General features: G+C 38.0%; 1 protein-coding gene across 2 annotated transcripts in view; it reads right to left on the bottom strand.

Moving 5' to 3' along the window:
* Positions 1–1,329: 1,329 nt before the first annotated feature.
* The window catches only part of PCSK1 (proprotein convertase subtilisin/kexin type 1), a 32,753-nt gene continuing 11,482 nt past the window's right edge, over positions 1,330–22,600 (bottom strand). Inside the window, exons 7-15 of one of the 2 annotated variants that reach the window (XR_016461626.1) lie at positions 18,988–19,160; positions 16,271–16,483; positions 14,982–15,082; positions 13,765–13,998; positions 12,243–12,400; positions 9,698–9,831; positions 7,650–7,811; positions 4,360–4,890; positions 1,350–1,836 (exon numbers count right to left, since the gene is read on the bottom strand). Coding sequence is in view for 1 of the 2 variants with exons in the window: in XM_031605297.2 (XP_031461157.2) it covers positions 4,528–4,890; positions 7,650–7,811; positions 9,698–9,831; positions 12,243–12,400; positions 13,765–13,998; positions 14,982–15,082; positions 16,271–16,483; positions 18,988–19,160 (1,538 nt within the window). In the remaining variant the exon portion in view is untranslated. Of the gene's footprint in view, positions 4,891–7,649; positions 7,812–9,697; positions 9,832–12,242; positions 12,401–13,764; positions 13,999–14,981; positions 15,083–16,270; positions 16,484–18,987; positions 19,161–22,600 lie in introns of both variants that reach the window. The other variant, XM_031605297.2, reaches the window with a different exon arrangement.

Raw genomic sequence — 22,600 nt, 5'->3', positions numbered from 1 at the left:
AAGTGTTTACTGAAATGATTTCTATCAATGTCTGTTAGGGTTGGAGTTTGAACCTTTTCAGTCTGCAATCAGAAATATTTGTTTGCTTAGTAACTGATTCAGGGAAAAAATCCATTTGTAGAGTTGTGCCTTTCTAAAACGCTGATACAGTGGGAGTTTTGGACACAGACTTTGTGAAACAAAAAGGATGTGATCAAACAGAAAAGTTTCAGGCTGTGTAGATATTCTGCATAACTGCATGAGTACAGAAGTGCTGTTGCATAATTAGGAGCTGAAAGGTTTTTTCCTCTAAGTTTTGAATTTTCAGAATTGGAGTAACTGACTTGCCTTGTATTTATAACATCTGAAAACCTGCAGTGGTAGCAGTTGGTTTGCTTTTACTAGAAGCATCTAAAATACAGCACTGCTGTGATGTACGAGGATGTAAGCATGGCTGTCACTCCGGCAGGGTGTGATCTGTGCATAAGATACATACTAGTTCACAAGCAGTGTACAGATGCTTTTTTATATAGAGATTACATTCACTCCTAAATTCTAATACTAACAAATTCCAAAGCCAGTAACATGTTCTTTACACTGAAGGTGCTTGTGATTGTCTTCAAACGACTTTAGGAGAAGTAAGAGGACACATTTTCTGACACCTCATTTTCTGAGGTTAGGGCTATATCAGTCTGAACAGAAATTCTGCTTTGGTATGACTTTTAAAAATCATGCCATATTTTTGAGAGAAAACCCATTGTTTAGTGTGGAAATTAGTTAATATGGCTTGAATGTAGACTTTAAATTTATTTCTTTTATGCTGCTTTGGAAATGTATTTTCTGCACACATTTACTGCAAAGGATTTTTGCTGTGGAAGCATAAGTTACTGAAAGCACAGAAAGTATTTTGACAATACAGGAAGCATTTGATGAAGCACAATTTGCTCTGCAAGCTGTAGTTAAACAAGACCCTGGGAGCAAACCCAAGATGAGAATGAATGGTAATGCTTTCAGAAGCCAAAACTCATTCCTCTCCATGCAGAGCTTGCTCCAGCACAATGTCCTCACACAAGAGTCTTTGGTGGAGATGGCTGCACTCTCTGGGCATCATCACAGAGCTCAGTGTGGGCCAGCAAGCAGCATCCTCCGAAGAGCAACTCACTATTGCTTCCATATATGATTGATAGTACATAAAGGGCTTTTTTCTTACTGTGTTGAAATGTGTGTAGTGGGTAAAAAAAGACACCTTTAACTGTTTAGGCTCTGATGCAAGAAAAAGAAGATGTGTATATGACTCCATGACCGATTCTTCTGTACTATTTCATTGTAGTGCTTGTGACACATCTGTAGGTGAAACACGCAGAATTTTGTCTTTTTGGCACACATCAATGAGCACTGCTGCCACTGCCGTCAAGCAGCGACCTCACTCCAGTTGCAGTCGTGAAAGGTGCAGTGTTTCTCCTTGTGGAGAAATTCTCTGCAGCTCTTCTTACTCAAGTAAGGACACGCTTTCTGCACCCAACGCATTATTACTTTCTAATGCCAATGCTTTCAATTCTGAGTTATATTTCCCTGTCATTTCAAGTCAGTGGTTTGACACGACCTTTTTGTTTTCTTTACAAATGTTGAGACCACACACTCTGATCTCTGCTAACACACTGTATTATGCTACTATTAAACAACTTTTAACATCACATCACATACATATTGCAGTTGCTGTTGGAACATGCCTTTTAAAAAATACCTTTATTGGATGAAATTGTCTCTTCCCCAAGAAAAATCTGGTTCTTCAATATAATTTATTATGCCTTTTAAAATTCTGTCTGTTCAATAAAATCTCTGCTACAATATAAATGCCTGTAAAGAAAATATAATTTAAAATTCTGAGAGAAAACATTTTTTTCCTTCAGCATTTTTCACAAAACCCACACAGGCACCAAGGAAAGACTAACAATAAAAATAATTTACTCCTGTACAACGTTCTCTGGGTTGGAAACATTCAAAAGAGAGACTTCAAAGTTGTCCTCTGATAAAACTTTGGCTACAACATAGGAATTCATCTCAAAACAAAGGAGAGTCCTATGTTTTCCACCCGTTTAAATCTGAAAACATGTTTTTTGAAGAGCTGATTTGAGTGTTTGTAGTACTTTCCTCACTTTAACATACTTGACTGACGACTGGCTAAAATCACTGTTATCTGACAGCCCCTGCATGAGGCCAACAGTGGTCCGTTATCACCAAATGGGATTACAATTGTAAAGATTACACTCTCAATTCTGACAATTAAATGTTAGTAGATATAAGTTAGTGCTCTCACTAACTCCTCCAGTAGCAGCAATTAGAAATTTTAACATTCTGCTTGTTCAGTAGTTACGTATCACCCAAAAGGTTGTGTGTTAAAGGGACAACATAAAAAAGCTCTCTTATTGCAAACAATTAGCTTTTTTTTACTTCTCCTTCTATTCAAATATCTTAGTAGAGACTAAGCAATTTAAGTGTAAGAGACATTTACTCTTGCAGTTGTTATCTCTGAAGTATGGACAGAAATATGGAAGAATTCTTCCAATCAACTACGCTACATCTATCTAAAGCTAGCAAAAACACAGATTGAGCCACAGGTAGACATGAAACCACTAAAATCAAAGCAAAGGTTTTTAAATCTTAAGTTCAGTAAGATAATTTTCAAAGTTACCTTTAAGCAATGATTACAGAATTTAGTGTGAAATTTGAAAAATCTCTATCCAAACAGATGAAATATGAATACAGTGTTAAACTCCTCTTTTAGAGACTCTTGGATCATTTCAAGAAATAGACAATAAAGGAGGAACACATTTTTCTAGAATATTTGGAAAATATTTCCAGTCTACATTTCTACAGCAGATGACAGAGAGAAAAAAGTAAAACCTAGTCAGCACTTGTTTGGATTATCTTTAGCACTGCAACTAGACACTAGAAGCTTTCATTTCCTTGTATTAGATCATGCCCAATTTCTGAGCATCCAGCACTGCATTGTTTGTTGGTGTTTTTTTTGTTTTTTCTTTGTTTTTTTATTTTGTTTTAAATTATGAACAGCAAAATATTATTTCAATCTTTATTCTGATTTTAAAGAAGTATATGTGAAAAACTACTTGTCTAATATGCTGCCATTCATACCATTCTACTGTATATGACAGCACATATGATTTTTTCCACTTTGGATAGGGTGATAGATCTTTTTGACCAGTCCAGTTCTCCCTTCACTACTTGTAATTATACTCCAGAGGAGCCTCACCACTACGTATTTTCCTTTTATCTTTTCATTCTTATTTTCCTATCACTGCTGCAGGTAAGCAGCAGCCTGTCCTTGCTGCTGATACTACTTTGTTCCCCACTTCTGCACATTCTTCTTCCTTTCCTCTCCCTCCTCCACATCCCATTCTGTCCCTCCCTCTATTTATGACTCCCTTCTTCTGAGTGTTTGTTTTTTTTTTTAATTACACCTCCTTCCATTAATTTTGCCTTAACTTCCTAGATACTTGGGAGGTGTTACAATTCACCAGACACTTGAAGATGCAGTCACAGGTCAAGGATGGGACAAAACGATCCCATCTTTGTTGTCCTGACAGCTACGGACGTAGACATCTCAGAAGGCATTTATATTACTTAACTCTAGAAATCTGACAGAGGCTCCAAAGGCAGGAGGTTGGTTCTTCAAAGTTCACATAATCAATAAAAATAGATAGGTACTCCACATTATGTAATTCTGAACCAGTGCAAAAACTGGTCGAGTGCTCTTAAGTGCTATCTGTCTTCATTAGCTACATACAGCCTAGAAAAACTAAGCTCATAATTCAGGCACTTCATTTAGGCAGTTTAAGTTAGGTGGTGAGAATCCCCATGGTCTGGAATGCATTGTTTGGAGCTCTTTTATGTTAGAATATGACTGTCTCTAGTCTAAACCATTAATAACTTCAGTGATGCTCCAATTCAATTCCAGTTTCCCAACTGCTCCTTTACAGGAGAGCAGAAGGGTAAGAGTGCATTGTTGTTCAGAAAAAAAAAAAAAAATACTATGAGGGAAGAGGTACTTGCTGCAGGTGTTAAATCTACAGTAAATGCCAAATATAAGAAAGACTGCACTACTCATTACAAATACAGAGATGAGAGTTCTCCCCATAGATTTGGCAGTTGCGTTCAAAACTGCTTGGCAATTCAGATTTTGAATCCTACTGCAGGCTAAGGGAATAGGGTGTAAGAATAAGTAACGTGAAAATGTTTAAAATAGAGCATTAGTATTTTCAAGGGAATACTGCTGCATTTCATGCCTGAGGGGGCAAATCTACTCTGATGGTAATGAAGAAAGTCTTTGAAAAAAGCTATTACTAAAAAGCATCGGCTTACTGCCTTATCCTCCCACATTCATTTTTTCTTCCTTGAAGTTTGTGTTAAATATGAAGCAAAGCAGCAACCACACAACTAGAGCATACAATAGAGTTCTGAAGAAAAAACCAAAAATTGGAGGTGGGGTGGGAGAATGAATATTTCCAACTCAGCGTCATATGCCATAGTTTAGTTTCCTTCATTTACAATATCAACCAAGGCTTGCAGCAGTCTGTCATCTCTATGCTTGTATGGTTTGGCATTGTAAAAGAGATCAACATAGTCACTGTACAGACTTTCTTCCGAGTCTTTTAACTGGGAGGGCTTGTTTAATTTTTCGAGGGCTTGATAGAAGTGTTCATATGGAATACTTAACTTCTCACTTGCGGTCTTCTTCGGCAGTCGCTTCTGGGCTATCTGTCTGCTGAAAGCACTTTGCAGTAAATGCAGCATAGCTTCTGATGGGAACTTATCTTCTGCTTTGTTCCTGCTGCTACTGATATCTTGTGTTCCTTTGTTTTTTGCACTCAAGTTCTCCTGTGTGGTACGGTCCTAGAATGCAGATTGGCATAAAAGAGGTTAAGCATGAATGCAAAACTGGATTAAGAGTTGCTCTGATTAGTAATTTTCATGTACATGGGTGTAGATGCTATTTTTTTTCAGTTAAGAGCCACTAACATCTAAAAAAGAACTAAATCACTACACGTCAAAAAGGACTATCAAAAGGACTTCACTGCATAAAGAATCAAACCTCCCAACAAGTTATGAAGATCCCACAATGGAAGAATGCAACTTGTAATTTTACAGCGACATTTGTCTCAGTCTCAAAAATACCCCTGGCTGTGCTATGAGAGACAGTTCCATGGCTATCCATCTGGAGGAAATACACATCGTGGTGATGGCTCCAAATGTGCCACATAACCTTGTGGAAAGGACTGAACTAATTCTTCCATGTTATCTGCTCCACCGTTGCTCTCGCCTGAGAATACAGTGAACTTTGACTTACCTGTGGCCATGACATGTACCTCAGTAAAACTTTGGAAGGCTAGTGCCAAGTGCAGATGTACATAGAAACCAGTTATGCACAGTCTCATTTGAACACTGTTTGCTATGCCTTGAATGCTGTATAATGAGGCTGCATGATGTCTTCCTATTGGAACACTCCATCTTGAGCTGATTTTTATACATTTCCACCAAGTTTCTTCTACAACACCACCTGAATCCAGTTTTACTTTTCTACGATTTTATTTTACTACATGTGGCTGCCACAACTATGGACACTTAATTTTATGTATTTAAAGTCCATTATCATGTTTTCCTCAATCTTCTTTGTAACCTCACTGAAGAAGGTTAATCTCTTTATACATTATGGACATTCTAATTACTTAAAGGGGAGATGAATAGATGGAATGTAATTAATTAAGTATTCTGCAGACATTGACACAATCAACGGTACAAGGGCTGCTTCAAAAATAATGCCTCCTCTTTTATGATGTTGGCCCACTACATCAGAGACAGACAGTGGTGTAGCCGTAGAGGCTGAATTTCCCACCAGTATCCTTTCACATGTTGCTGCTGTGTGACAGATGGCAGCAAAGGGGCAGTCTGACAGAACGGCAGCTGAAGTGGAAAAGCACATAAAGAAAGTAAAGGTGGGTCACTAAATTCCTCCACTGGGAAAAAATAGTACCCACTGACAATCACTGATACTGATACTTGCTGAACACTGATGGAGATCAAACAGTGGATGTGATCACAGGGAGAAGACAGGTCATGCATTTCAGGAGTAGTGACAGCAACGTGAAAGAACAGCCATATTCCGGATGGCCATGAACAGCTCTCACACCACAACATCAAGAGTGTTTTGATCAGCTCATCCGCACAAATTGGAGGATTACAACCAGAGAACTGTTTAAACAGCTGAATATTGGCTTCAGTGATTCAGAAACAATGGTGGCAACATTGGAATAATGCAAAATATGCACTAGTTTGGTCACACAATGCTCACACAGGACAGAAAGAACACTGTACACAGGTTGGTCAGGACTTACTGACCCAATATGATGCTTAAAGTGACATTTTCCTGGATCACATCATTACCTGTGACAAGACATGGTGTCACCACTACTATGTCAAAATGACAATGCATGGAGTGAAGACATGCAAATTCTTTGTTGAAGAAAAAGTTAAAAATGCAGCCCTCAGCAGGTGAAGTGATATTTTTTTGGGACAGACAAGAAAGCAGTGATTCTTCTGGATTTCCTGAAACCCAGACAAACCATCAATTCTGACTGCTACACCATGACTTAGTGGAAAGCTCAAACTTCCTGAGTCAGGCCAGAGAAGAAGACTACTTTTCTCTTGCAACACAGTAACTTCAGGCCCTATAGCAATTTGAAGACTATGGAGCATGTTGCCAGGCTTGGCTGAACCGCTGTACCACATCCACCATACAGGCTTGATACGGTGCCTTCTGACTTGCACTTCTTCAGGCTGATGAAAGATGGACTGTGTGGGCAACATATTCCTAGCAAGTGTGCTGTCATAGCAGCTGTGAAACAGTGGTTCACTTCTGGTGATGCAGATTTTTATGAGCATGCCATGCAGGCTTTTGTTTATCGCTGGCAAAAATGCACAGCTACTGGCGGTGAAAAATAGTGTTTTATTGCTGACAAAGTCCTCCATCAAACAATGTTATTGTAATCTTTGTATCTGTTATCATTTCCTCTGAAATAACAGAAGGCACTACTTTCAGAGTATTGTGATTATTTGCATCCAGAAATCCACTGCTATTCTCAGAAGCCTCAAATACGTTCATTTTCCACGCAGAACTATGCCTTAAAATGAAGAAGGGGTGAAAAAGGTGCTGACAGCTCCTTAACTGAACTGCCTGAACTGTTCTGGCTTCTGTGATGTATTATGTAATAAACCTGCTTCAAAACTCCCTAAAAACATATCAGCAGATTCTTTTCAGATTCAATATTCACCCTAACTAGAATTACAAAAACTTACTGTGCATTCCTCCCTGCTGTACCATTCAACTGCATAAGCAGTTGAGTTCAAAGCTTTAGTATCAGCATCCTCTTTCCATACTAAAACTGTAAGGTACTATAGTATTAGACACTAATAAAAATATCAATTGTTGACATGTTGCCAAAAATACAATACTTGCACAACTCACAAATGGTCTGGAGCTAGAGAAAATAAATGCAAAATGAGTATCACTACAAAAAAAAGAAGAAGAAAAAAAACAACCTTAATTTTCTTACAAATTTGAAAATATGTTAAGAAAAATATTAATGAGACACTACCTCAACAAGGTCTGTCATCTTCTCCACTCCTCTTCTGTCATTTTGCACAGCATTGTAAGATGTGTATACACGTGGTTGTTTCATATGTTCAGGCTGGATATCAGTGCCATGCAAAATCAATTTCCAATTTACAATCCTTCCTTCATTTTGTATTCTTTTGGACTAAAGGACAAGACAGCATTAGCATAGGTTCTCAGAATATAAGAGGAATAAACAGAGGATATCTGATCATAAAATAGTGAGAATTCACTAAAATAAAAAATGACTCTGTCAGTATGTAAACTTAGACCATGATCTGTAAGCCCCACAAGACCAACACATTAGGTACAGAACTTATAAGAAGGTGGGATTTAGTACAATGGTTTGACTGGTAATATTTCAACAAAACAAAATTATTAATTAGTCTTATAAGCATCAATGGAATTTCATAACAATACTAAAATTACTGAAGTAGTATTTTGTATTATTAATGTTAGTACACTAAGCCATCAAATGGCAATTTTCTTTAAAAAGTTACCTATAAAATGTTTGGAATAACATTCTGTAGTGGTGTACAACAGCATTCTGAGTCACAGCTTGTGGAAGCAAGAAACAAATGCTTTGTACATTAATTTTGACACTGACCTTTAAAAAGTAGAAAATGGAAGAGACAAGTACAGAAAACAGTGAAATTTTATTTTTCCAAAGCTTCTTTCAGAATTTTTGCTTCTTTATCTAGTGGCTGAAGAGAACCACTGACGCTCTTCATTACTATAAACTATACTATAACTAAACTATATATAATTTATACTATATATATATATATATTAAACTAAACTACAAACTTTACTATAGAAAGTTTATACCAAAGTTACGTATGAAAGTTGTATGACAACTCAATTATCAGTAACTCTGCATGGTGATCTGTTATTTCAATTGGTCATTAATGGTAAAATTTATTTCTGGAACCATAAAACTCTAAACACATTATTTCTTGTGGACAAAAGTTTGCCATACTGTAGGTCTCAGGAACCTATTGCAATTGGAAAGCGAGAGAGAATCAAAAACAAAATGCCCTTCTTAGTCTTCTTCTAAAAAAATGCATCATTTTACTTACAAAGAGCAGGATATCTGTAACCATAGGATTATCCATAAGCCTACACAGTATTAACACAATACAGTTGTCAATAATATTTACTTCTACTGCCTTGTCCATCTGTTAAGTATTAAACCCATGTTTACAATTCGAGGCCAATAAGGGTTGGAGACTCAGTGTCTGATAGGAAGCATTCAGTTTCTTGCATGATATGATCCCTAATGACAAGCTGATTAACAGACAGTTCCAATGAAATTCTCCAGAGATGAGTGAGCTCTTATTCTTACTTTAAAAAGAATGATTTTTTCACCTGCCTATCAAACAGCTTTCTTCTGGTGTCTCACTGTTGCAATCCATATTTCACATAGTTTTAATAAACTTATTTATTTTAAATCTGTAGATTTCTTGGCTTTAGTCATTATAGGTTTTTCAGCAGTCATTACTCTTGAGAAGAAGGTTAGGGGAAGATATATAACAGAATAGTTCCCTAAGGTCATCAGAAATTCATTAACTCAGATGGTTTTGAGTTAATGACAATTATGCCCGTGTACCAAGAAGAGACTAGGAATATCCTGTGTGCTTTTCTGCAGAAAAGAACTAATTTGCAGTTAATCATATGCAAATTTGATTACATACTTCCACCCTGAATCACAGAAAATTACATGAAGAAGTGATTTCTTTCAGTGACATACAATGTGAGAAAAACATAGGCATGAAATTTCTTTTGACAGGTACATGTCAATGAAATGAATACAGTGCATTGCATTCGTGTAAGAACAAGAAAATCTGTCTGTCTTTTTTTCTGCCTCAGATGAGCCTTTAATCTTTAATCCAATGGTTACTTAGTTTAAATACACTCTTGTTGTAGCTTGCTTAATGCATACTCAGTATTCAACACATTTGGTAGTGGTATGATATGGTTAGTGATGTGTTAGCTTTCAAGCTTAGCTGATTGGCATGCAGACATACTTACCACATCAGTAATTCTTAACACCCAAATGCCTGTTGGATTCTCTCCCCATGTGTGCACAGACATGAAATCCCAGTTCTTAAAGCCATTGGGAGATTTATCTCGCTCTCTCTCAGCCAGTAAGACAGTGCTGGTCCCTGTGTTAGTGCAAGATCAACAGTAGAGACTGTTCATATGTTTCCCCTTCAACTTTCACACTGTTTGCTTGCAAACTGTATAGTGTAAAGGTAACCTGAAAAAAACACTATTCAGCAGTGGCTTGGTGAATGTGGAATGTGCTATTTCTGACAGCTGGTTACTTCAACAAATGAGCTTATGCAGTATACACCAAGGCCTTACCCTGAATTTATCATTATACATATTTTTGGTGAGTGTAAACCGTTACAGTCTGGAACTCCAACAGGGTGAAATGTATTTGTATTTTTATTACTATTACAAAAATGCTGTACTTCACAAAGCAATTCTGCAGCAGAAGAGATTCTACTGGAGAGCAGATTTGTTGTGCTGATTTGCATACAAGCAGAGAGCAAGGGAGCTCTATTTTATGTAACAAGGGGAGCAGAGAAATGCCAAGGAGCCTAATCACAAGATAAAAATACATCACGTTTGAAAAGTCATGGCTGTCAGGCAAAATCCCCAATGACTGGAAAAAGGGAAACATCACTCCCATTTTTAAGAAGGGTAGGAAGGAAGACCTGAGGAGCTACAGGCCAGTGAGACTCATGTCTGTGCTTGGGAAGATCACAGAGCAGATCCTCCATGAAGCAGATGGAAAAGATGTCAAGGCACATACGAGATGAAGAGGTGATTCAAGATAGCCAACATGGCATCACCAATGGCCAATCTGGCGACCTTCTACAATGGAGAGACAGCATAACTGGACCACTGAAGAGCAACTGCTGTCATCTATCTGCTCTGCTGCAAGGCCTTTGACATGGCCCCACATTACATCCTCATCTCTAAGCTGGAGAGATATAGATTTCAAGAGTGGACTACTCAGCAGATGAGGAGTTGGCTGGATGCTCACAGACAAAGGACTGTAGTCAGTGGCTCCATGTCCATGTGGAGGCCAGTGAGGAGTAGTGTTCCCAAGGGGTCCAACCTGAGACCAGTGCTCTTCAGCATCTTTATCGGTCACACAGATAGTAGAATCAAGTGCGCCCTCTGCAAGTTTGCTGATGACACACAGAAAGAAGGAATGACATCCAAATGGTCCTGGACATGCTTGAAAAGTAGACCCACATGAACCACATGAGATTCAAGAGGGCCAAGTGTGAGGTGTTGCACTGGGGTCGGGATAATCCCAGATGTGTGTACAGACTGGGAGAAGAATTCTTTGAGAGCAGTCCAGTGGAGAAGGACCTGCGCGTTCTGGTGAACAAAAAGACGGATATGAGCCAGCCTTCTAGCCTAAAAGGGCAACTGCATCCTGGGCTACATCAGAAGAGTGGTATGTACTGCATTCACATCTAGGGCTCCCAACACAAGAAAGACGTGGAAGGGGTGGGACTGGATGGGTTTTAAGGTCTCTTCCAAAACATTCTATAATTCTCTTATTCTATGATTAAAGATAATAGTGTAAATATAGAAACGGGATGACACATTTGGTAGGAATGTTTCATAGGAAAGAAGAAAAACAGCAAGAACTAAGAGAAAGAAGAGTCAGATAGATGAATCTCAGATGAGGTAGGGTGTCTAAGTATACTATCTGTACAATATCTTCATCTGCTTTGAAGTGAGGTCATGTAACAACGATATGAACAAATCACAGAATCACAGAATGGCCAGGGTTGGAAGGGACCTCAAGGATCATGAATCTCCAACCCCAACTCCCCTGCCACATGCAGGGCCACCAACCTGCTCATTTAATGCTAGACCAGGCTGCCCAGGGCCCCGTCCAATCTGGCCTTGAACAAATCATTACTAATTTATTGACTGTGAATTACTAGATTAGCCTGATCTTTAAATTCTCATATCTATTTTCTCTTGTTTTTGAACTGACTGAAGATCATACTTTCAACAAAGTTGTACTCATTCTCCTTTATTTTTCTTCCTCTTGTCATGTTATTTCAATGCACCATAAGGATAGCTTGCCATGTTGTAGTATGTTTTGTAAAACATAAAGTATGTTTGTACTAAGGTGTCAAACAGATACATACTTTTTTTTTACATACACCAGTGGGAAGACACAGTCAGATGAAATCTAGGGAGTCAGATTTCCTCAGTTTTCCATTAGGTCATTAAATCACAGTAAGGCTGATAAGCATTATAAAACTGTAATTTGATACCACCAGGGGCTCTTAATTTTTACAGGTCCTGCTGCTTGAAGGCAACATATTAGAAATAGTGCCTTCATCTCTGAATTGTGATTTACATTCACCTTACAAAAATAACCCAAAACACAATGAAAAAGGGATTCAGAGAACCAGTTCCTTCATTTCCAGGATGCATTGTTCTCATTCTCATCTGTTCATTGTAACTAGATTTGTGTAATTATGTATTTTTCATCTACAAAAAACACACAGATAGTTTCTAATGCTTCCCATACCTGACGGAGACACCAGAGTGACATGAAGGTCTCCTCTCCGGGAATATTCAATTGTTGCTTCAAGCTGCACATGTTCCAGCGATGAGATTGAGTTCTCTTGACCCTCACAGGCTTTTGTAGGAATTTCAATGATGACCTCCTCATTTGCTCTTAATAACCTGCCAAATTAGAGAAGTTTTATTTACAGAAATATTTGATTCTGAACTAATATGTGAAGTGTAGAGATGAATTTAACAATCATTCTAGAATGGAGGCATAAGCTAGTGTTGTGCAACCCACCCTGGAAGCAAGCAAGTAGGTGTGATGACTGAGTCTCTCTCCACATTTTGTTGTCACACAGAGACTACAAAAATAAGTCTTTGCAGTCAGATACACCACATGATCGTATCAGACCTTGACATAGCTGCCTCACTGAAATATCCAAAACTGTTAACATGGAGTTAAAACACTGCAGGAACCTTAGTGTTTTTAAACTTTTGTAATTCATGTCATCTCTAGAATAAAAGCATTACTTATTCTGTACATTCTCAGAGTTCTGTGCATAGCATTCTCTTCACATTTTCCATTAATAGTAATGAGAATGTGGTATCCAAATCTCCAAAGAAATGGTTCAGATCTCAGTGTACTGAGATCTTTGTTTCATAATGTAGCAAGAAGACTGCAATAAAAATGCATAAACAGCAAATACAACATACATCACTAGATCAACATTCTATGGAAAGGAGAGGGCTCATAAAAACAAATTGATAGTAGAATAGCATAAATAGTAAGGTTACCAAGCACTGATGATCCAAAACACTGCAATCCATTTCTACAGAGAGATTTTTAGTGTGCTCACAGTATAATTTCTATCTTTGAAATAGCATATTTATTCTACAGAATGAACATACATATGAACAGGTAGAAAAAGAAAGGTCTTACTGATTAACTAGGCTAGTGACTTCTGATATAACCTACCTGTACATCAAGCTCAGTTTAGGCTTACTGTGCAGCAGGCATTAGTGACTGTGGCTTGTAACTCTTTTCAACGAGCCTTAGAGGTGCTTATGTTTCATAAAAGCAGTGCTGTAGATGGGACTAAGTATATCTAAGCTAAGTATATCACCCTGGCTTCAACATTACATTGTGTGTGTAACGTGAGAAAAGTTGCTAAGATTTACTACAGATGTTCCTTTTAAAAACATATCTGAAAAACTTTGGTATCTTTTTCTTATCCACTGATAGCAGTCTAAACACTCTCATTTGATCAGGTTTGGTTTCACAGCATTTTCCACCCATACATTGGCTGTATAAAAAGACATAGTGATCTTATTCTATGTGAGGGTTCATGCTATTTATTTTAATCAGTCTTACACTAAAAAATAGCGAACAAACAAATGTTGCTTTCCCGACCCTGGGGAATGCAGCTGGGCAAAACCAATTGAATCAAAAGATACACCTTAATTTTGTTTTAGAGCAATCTGTGTGCAACACTATCTTTCACACTTCACTAACACAAGCCTAAATACTGCTAATGTCTTACCTTGGTTCAAAGCTTTTGTCTTTGACAATACACTCTCTCTTTTCTGGTACACCTTTCCATCTTTTGGGATCAGCTAAATCCACCAATGCATTTGCATTGAGTAGTCCAAATCCAAATCGGCTGTTCACCATCAGTCCTGCTCCATTCTTCTTCCATCCTGGATTGACAGCCAGTGGATCGTATTCTGAGGTCCACACTACCAAGTGCTGCATATCCCTCCATGTTAGATTTGGGCTGTTGAGAAAATGATCCTGGTTAATTGTTTTGGTACTAAGTATCACTTTTCTTTTAGTTATTATTTTGCAATATGAAGTTTTTGAAATGTACCTAGTACTGAATTATTTAAAAAAACAACAACAACAAAAGACAGTGCATGCTTATCCTGGCAACTCTTTCGGTAGACAAGATTTCTATGTAAATTAAGAACTGGTATCTAGCAAGACTAGAGTCCAATCACTCAAAACCCTTTAGGCATTTAAACTTATTTAGCAAAAACAGTATTTCCTACCAGTCTTTACGGAACCTGGGTGTGAATATTCACTGGGCATTTGATTCTATCTATTGTGATTACACTCCAATCCTTAAAATATGGTCCTAGGTATCCTGGCTTATATCATCAAAGGAGTATGCAAAAGCATATGGAGCCAAACAAGTATTATTCAAGTGCTAAGCCTACACCTTAACACCTGAAGTGAAAAGGCCACTGCCTTGTCTTGTCCTGTCCTATTCTTTATCCCCGCCCTAAAGACATACTATCTAACTATCAGGCCTGCAGGGTCTGAACATATCTGCTCCCTGCCTGCTGTGAAAGTCAAACTTGTGTACCTTCAATTATACGTCTCATCACTGCCAGGAAAGATTCTGCACATTGATTAAACACTTCATTCATACTCCTATATTCTATCATCTTCAAATTATGCTCTCTTGTACAGAAGTACAGCCTCAATGCCTATAAGTGCTATTGATTGACTCAATAAACAATTATCACCAATGCACTAAATGGACTGAAATTCCTTGGTCATTACATGTTACTTATGTAGGTTCTGATTTGCTGGACAGGTGTTGAGGCAGATAGCTGTTTAGTTTTGTCTTCAGGTTGAGCAAAACTGACTGACAAAAAGTGGAGCTGCAATGTGATATGCTTTAATTTTGAAATAGGCAGCGTTTGAGAGAGGACAGTAGGGAAGAGTTTCAATTGTAATTTTATGACATCTTACTTTACTTCCAGAGCAAGAGCAAAAATGCCTGCTGCCAATGGTGCAGATGCAGAGGTCCCAGTGTGAGTCTCTGTGCATTCATTGTGAAGATCAGCACTTGTCTGACAGAAAAGCAACAAAAAACAAATTGCATGAATAAACAGTAATAAATACAGTCATATCCACACTCACAAACGTAACCATGTATCTTCTACTTGGTGTGTATTTATACATTCCTTACCAGCAAAGGGAGGGATGTTTAAATTTATTCATATTTCATTCTACTCTTTTTAGTTCAACTATATTTTTTGTATCAAAATGCTTTGTGTTTGAACAAAATACTCCCACACTGAATATCTTTTTTTATTCTAAGGTTTCGTAATAAGTGTTTCAGGCCTACTGGTGAATCATAAAAACAGATCATTGTGTTGGGCCTAGAACATTTAAAATTACTGCTTACTAAAAAATTACTCATAGGATTAGTATTAGTGTTCTGCTCTCTCTTCAGCTGAAGAACTATAATTTGCAATGAAACATGTGCTTTATTTGGCAATTAAATACCAAACTCATCTGCCCATGTATCTCTAGAAACAGAAAGGGGAAACACTGAGACCTTTACAACTCAGATCTGAAGAGTAATCTCTTAGGAATTATCAGTCCGTCAGCTAACTTGCAATGACATTAGTTTAATCTCCACTCATATAATTCATTCTAAAATTACCAACAACCAGAGCTGAAAAAAAATCATAGGTCCTTCAGTATTATTTCATCACAGCAAATTTCTTTAGTACAAGTTATTTCTTGCACAGTTAATGAAGGTACAGGCTGATCTGTCCACTTACTGGGTACCTTTTATAGGTCTGCAAATACCATTGTTGTTGTCATTAGGAACATTAGGAACTGAGGGGCTAAAAATATTACAAAAAGTGTTAGAGTGACAATATGTACAGGGGCACTAACTCGTATGGGCACATTACGCTTATGAGTTCTTTTTGCATATATTCTCTCTTTGTGATGAATGGAACCATCTTCATGCATCAACCTCTGTCACACTCAAATGTCAGAAGATTTCAGCATGCTCATTTAAATGCACTGCTACAACAATTAGCCATTGTTTTACAGTAGCAGGTGTTCAGGAATACAAACATGTTTTGTACTACAAACTCCTCACTGTCTGGAAATGAAATCGCTAAGCACATAAAGCATATGAAAAGCAAGCAGTAGAAACAAAGCATTTAAGAACTCTAACTTGTTAGTTACATATATAACACATTTTAATGTTTGTTCTGAATCTGGTAAAAATAACCTACAATTCTTTGGTCAGTATAATCCCCACTGCTGTATGCTGTGGCCAGAGTTGAAGAGCACTTCTCTGCATACCAGGGAGAAAGGCCTTGCTGAGAAGCACTGCTAATGGAGATAGTGTAGATACTATCAGTGTAACCATCACAGTCACAGTTGTCACCCTGACGACCTCCATTCCCAGAAGCCCACACAAAAATGGAGCCTTTTCCATTTCGGCCCTGGAGGAAATGAAATGTGCAATTATAAAAGAGATTTCAGTTGTCATAATGCATTCTTAACAACTCCTCTTATCTCTACCATGAGACCCTAACACATCTAACATTTTCAGGTAGAAAAGGACAATCTTCTATAACATCATAGAAGACATACAGAAAAAAAAAATGCTACTTGCGGTATTCTATCTCAGAACCTATAGTACATCCTTAGTTTGTCTGTATCTTTGACTAGTCTATGTTTAGTGTCCAGAGACAGCAATTTTCCTCAAAACAGGCATTAATGTTAAAAACTGGATCTGTGATCAACAGGTAAGTTTTTCCCACTTGACTGCGTTTTTTCCCTTTTCCCTTCCCTTTTTCTTTTTTTTTCCCTTTCCCTTTTTCCCTTTCCCTTCTCTTTCTCTTTCCCTTTCCTTCCTTTCCCTTCCCTTTCCATTTTTCCTTCTCTTCCTTTCCTTTCCTTTCCCCTTTCTCTCTCCCTCTCTCTCTCTGTTTCCCTTTCCTTTCCCCTTTCTCTCTCCCTTTCTCTTTCCCTTTCCCTCTTCCTCTTCCTCTCCCTTTCCCATTTCCTTTCCCTTTCCCTTTCCAGTTCATCAGGAGTTATTTCACTTGCATTTGAATCATAGGTAACCAGTGAAAATGATATACTTAATATGACTCTTCCACCATTATTTTTTTGTAATAAAGTCTTTCATTGTTAGCACTCGCTGAAAAACAGAAAACCAGTAAGCACATCTGGCTGAAAACCCTCCCTTCTCTTACAAATCCATGAACCAGCACCAGCAATCTCAGGACGTAATCATTCTCACTCCCTGCTTGAGCCTTCAGTGTGTAATAAGGTACCAACAGCTAACAACTGATGCTGACAGCTGACAACAGAGTGCTGCAGTAGTATGTGAACCATCACAGCTATCACAGAGAAAGCATACGCCAGCTATTCAATTCAGTCTTATGCTGAGATAGTCCTTTAGAGGAGACAATGCATTTTGTGTGAGGAGCAAAAGTTTGTATTTTATTAATACATGTATATTCACTGGAACCTGCAGTTGAAATACATTCCTACTCAGGTAAGATTTATTCATGCAAGCACTGAGTGATTTATTCATTTGCAGAACTTAAAACATTAAAAATAAAGATAACAAAGCAAAAGCTGCACTCTTTTTGAAACAGTTGCAAAAATATGCAGGACAACCAACATCCATTATAGAAAATGAGATAATATTTTGTTTTGAGAATCAAGGCTGCAGTCCAGAAAGGCAATGATATATGTAAACAGGTGTTTGATTTCTGATGGAGTGCTCCTAATGGCTCACAGATGCTTACGGCTATGCACATGCTTAAGTGCTTTACTGGGCCAGCAATAAAGGGGTCAGGGATTAAACTTAACTTTGTTGGCAATCCCATCTCTAAGTAACTTGATGGGGAATGAAGAGCATTCAGATCCTCGCCAGAGGAAGCCTGACAAATTAAATTTAAATTTGATCCCCTCGTTAAACAGAACAAGTGGGGGGGAAAAAAAAGAAAAAAAAAAAAACAACAACAAAAAAGTACATTCTTTACCAAATAACCTGTTTTTTCCAAGTAAAACCATTGAACCTGGTTCCTTAACTGCTGCTTTTCGCTGTCCCTCTTTTCTTACCGTGTACATCTGGACTGAGGTGCTTGTTATCAGAAACCCATTTCTCAACTCCACTCTTCCCTCAGAGCATGCCACCTCTCAGACTTGCCTTTTTTTCTTCTCTCCTGTCTGCTCTGTTTCCAGTATCCTCTTTTGCTCTGCTCTTTCCTTCATGCGTTCTCCATTTTCCTCCTTTCTTGACTCTGATTCACATTTCCTTTCTATATTAGTGCCTGTCCATCTTTAGATATCTTTTCACCTCACTGGCAAGAGCAAGAGCAGTTTTTTGACAGATCCCCAGTAGCTCTGTTAGTATCCCACTTATCATCCAATGAGGTCAAAAAAGCATAACAAAAAAACCACAGCAACTTGTAAAACCACTGTTTCCATCACTCTTCATTATGCTTTTTTGCTATCTTCACTTTAATTGGAATGTGATATGCATTTATTTATAAACTAATGCAACTAACACAATACAAACCCATCTACAGAGCGCTAAAATGCATCAGTATTTCATACAGCAAAATATTCATGAAGCAGAAATTTTGTATTAAGTTTTTATAGGCTTTCAGTGCAGAAATCCAATTACTGTTCAGTGCAAAATAAGCGGCAGAGAAGGGTGGGGGTTGGGTGAGATAGAGGCAGCAGAAGTAAGGATGGAAGAAGAAAGCTTATCTGTAGAGAATACCAGCTAAAACAAGCTTAAGAAGGCTCTAATCGCACCTTTTTGAAAGTCATGTTCTAGCTGGTATTTTCTGACCAGTACTGTTCTGCTTTTCAGTTATGTGAATAGAGCACAAACCATTTTCATTTCCTGCCTGAGACAAACCATTTTAAAATTCTGTCCTCTGCCACATTTTATTGTATTTTTTTTTTTAAAGTATCATACCTGTTTTATCCCATACTCAAAAGCTTTCTGTGCCAGCCTCCCAGGTCCCTCAACAGTTTTACCGTCATCATTTGGGCCCCAGCTTGCACTGTAAATATCCACGTGTTCTGGATTGAAACCAATTGAACTGGCTTCAATAGCATCAGTGACTATTCCATCCAGCATGCGTATACCTTAACAAAGAAAAACAAGCAGATTGTATTTACTTTCTGTTTCCCCTTTCCCCTTTGTTACCTGACTGTTGCATTTGCAGCAAAATTTATCTAAAGCAACTGCACCACAGCCTATTGCTATTCATTTAAATAATACTCAGGCCAATGCAAAACAGTACACTTACCCTTTTTGCAAAGCTTGGGACTCTACACATTGAAAAAAAAAAAAAACAACCTAAAATCTTGATTGCACCTTATTGACTCTTTTTTCTCTTTTTGCAGAAAGCCAAGAAGATGATGTTTCATTTAGTGTTCCTGTTTTCTTGTTATTACATTGAGCTTTTTTTACTTCACTCTTTTCCAACTAAGTCTGCAAAAGACTTCTTCACTGAAATGGCTATTGTATCATTAAAACTACATAGGTTTTACCAACGCTATTTTTAAGGGTTAATTATGACTGTGCTGACTGATACACTTGGTCCTGTCTGCCATTAAGCTTGTTCTGTATTTGTGATCCTATTTCACCAGTTCTTCATTCTTCATGACAAAAAATTCTCGTTGCTGTTTTACTACCACATTTTTTTCCCACTGTGAGCAATCCAGAGAGACTAGTGATATCTATCATTAACATTTTATTAGGTACTGCCTGATCTAATCTTCAGAGCAAGCTCGAGATCAGTGGTATTTAAAATTCAGCAGCAGACAATGGCTCATCTGCACTGGATCTCTTGCTCTGCAAACTCCAGCCCTGCAATAGGATTGCTACCACTGTCCAGGACTGGATGAGGAAAGAAACAGCAGTAGTCTGGCAACCACTCTGGTAGCTTCTCCCAGCAACAGTAGCAATAGATGAGCTACAGGAGTCAGGACTCAGCCCATTTTCAAGAAATAAATATTCTCCTGAACCTGCCAAGCTTATACTACAGCAGTATGAGTACTATAGAATTACGTGTTCTCATTTCCTAGTATTTTCCACTAAATGGGAATTTTTCCAAAACACATCAAGAAGAATGTGACTGTTCTAGAAAAATGAAAAAGAAAAAAAGCTCTTCCTCTTGCATCTATGTGTGTCATTCTTCCTTTTCACTACTAATCATTAAAAAAGCATAACTTTGTGCACAGAGACAAACCCCAAGACTCCTAAAATCATTTGTGAGAAAGCTGAGCTTTATTATTTAATAATATTTACGAGGGGAACTTACAAGCAGGTGGGAGAACTACACAGTCTGGTTGTAATAGGACAAGAGGGAATTATTTTAAACTAAAAGAGGAAAGATTTAGGTTAGATGTGAAGAAGAAATTACCAGAGAGCGGTGAGGCCCTGGCTCAGCTGCCCGGAGAAGCTGTGGTGCCCCATCCCTGGAGGCACTCAGGGCCAGGTTGGATGGGGCCCTGGGCAGCTGAGCTGGTGGGGGGCAGCCCTGCCCACGGCACGGGGTGGGGCTGGGTGGGCTTTATGCTTCTTTCCAACTCAAACCATTATATGATTCTATGGTTATTTCACATTAGTAAGTGACAAAAAGGGACAAGGGAGTTAATTTGCTCACTGATGCCACTATCACTCATAAAGCTGAGAAAAGAATCAAGGTATATCCTGTGCCTCAGGTTCTAAAAATACCACTTACTCTCCAGAGGCTTAAGCTTCTAACATTTTGAACACTCCTATTTCAGGTGGCTTAGCATTGTGAGATTCAGTCATAACTGTGAGCAAAGATCTGCCTGTGTGAAAATGACTGAAAGCTTTGGGCACTGGGTTGTAATATATCATGAGATAGTGGGAATGCAGAGAACAGTATACAGATATCTCCCAAACAAGCCACGCCAATGCAACTGACAAATAATGTAGCAAGGAATAAAACAAGATCATTGGTAACAAACTGATAAAAATGGCTCAAGAAAAAAAATAAATAAATCATTGCCTTGTTTTTGTAATCTCCAGAAATGCTGCATGTTTAAGCCAACCCAGAGATGTGATGACTGCAGTAATATTTCCCTAAGCAGATTCCAATGATCTGCTCTTGCATAAATTCTTCCGCATGCCTTCTCTCATCATCAGTCCCACAAACTGAAAAGCAGGCAAAGCCCAAGGTAATTTCAGAGATGTATATACATTTGCATGGCAGAAGGTTATTCTTAGCAACACATCATTATGTGGGAATTCTCAGCCCAGTCCTTTGTAATATGGAGCTTCTTCATCGTTTGATTTCCATGGTAGTACCAAAGAAATGCTGTAGCATGGTGTGATGGATAGATATGCACGAAGATATATAAACCCTGCTTTACTCCAAATACACACACGTTTCTTAGCTCTATCCAAAGCAAGAGGTTCACATTAAAAGAAACTGAAAGGTATCGCTTTTAAAATTGACATTAGTAAGCATTTGCTTCACACCATACACAGAAAAGCTTCACAGATACAAGGTCTTGAAAAGACTCATGCAGATTTCAGAACAAGGCCAGACATTAACATGACAAATTAGAACACCCGAGATTGTTAGACAGTATTTTTAGTTAGTATTTTCATGGAAAATAAAGGATTATGAATTGACTATTTTACATTAGGACAAAGTTAAAGCATTCTCTGCTGTTGAAGGTCAGAGAACAGCATACTCCAAGTGTCAGAGTCACTTTCTCTAAAGCATATATTCCTGACTATCAGAGAGAATGCAGTGGCTCTGGACCACTGGATTCATGCAGCATGCCAAGTGATACAAGGAAATAACTGCTTAGAAAAGCCAACCTGAACTAATATCAAATAGAAGTGTGAGATGTATCATTTCATACACTTAAAAAGAAAAAAAAAAACTGTAAAGAAATAAATCCTGCGTAACTCCCACCTCAAAAAAGCCTTCCAGTGACCACTCAGAGCAAATTCCAAATCTAGCTAATCCTTTGAAGACTCCTCTTATTGCTCTTTGAACGAGTTTTTGTTACATCCCTAACACAATTGGGGTAGTCATGCAGACCAGCTCACAATTTATTTCAACTTTCCTAATTTTCTCCTTCCTTGTCCAATTACAAGCAGATTTCTGGGATTTGGAGTGCTGGATTGCTTTTCCTCCTGTTATTTTCCTTTTGTAGACAAATCACCCAGCACAGATTTCTAATACGCATTTGCAAATGAAAACTGTGGAAAAACCTTCTGTGTAGATATAAGTACCTTAAAATAGTGACACAGCAGGAGTTCAGACATCACTGCAGCTTCATCCATTTTGCCTTGCTTTGAAAATCTGGCATCTTCATCTTGTGAGTGAGATATTTTATTTAAACAGAGCATGACAGCATAATGCATTGTGGCAAAGGTAGAATGCAAAGCTGACAGCTCAGCAGAGTAAATGGAACCTATGAACATAAGACTAAAATGGTGGGAATGGCAGTTAAAGGTGTCAATTGCCACTTAACATCCCTTTGTTTAAAGAAAAAATGGAAAAACCAGGGCTGTAACAAGTATCTTCCTCTGA

This window comes from Phasianus colchicus, chromosome Z (genome assembly GCF_987193195.1).
Source record: "Phasianus colchicus chromosome Z, bPhaCol1.hap1.1, whole genome shotgun sequence".
Lineage (NCBI taxonomy): Eukaryota > Metazoa > Chordata > Aves > Galliformes > Phasianidae > Phasianus > Phasianus colchicus.
This window is presented reverse-complemented; position numbering and strand designations above follow the sequence as displayed.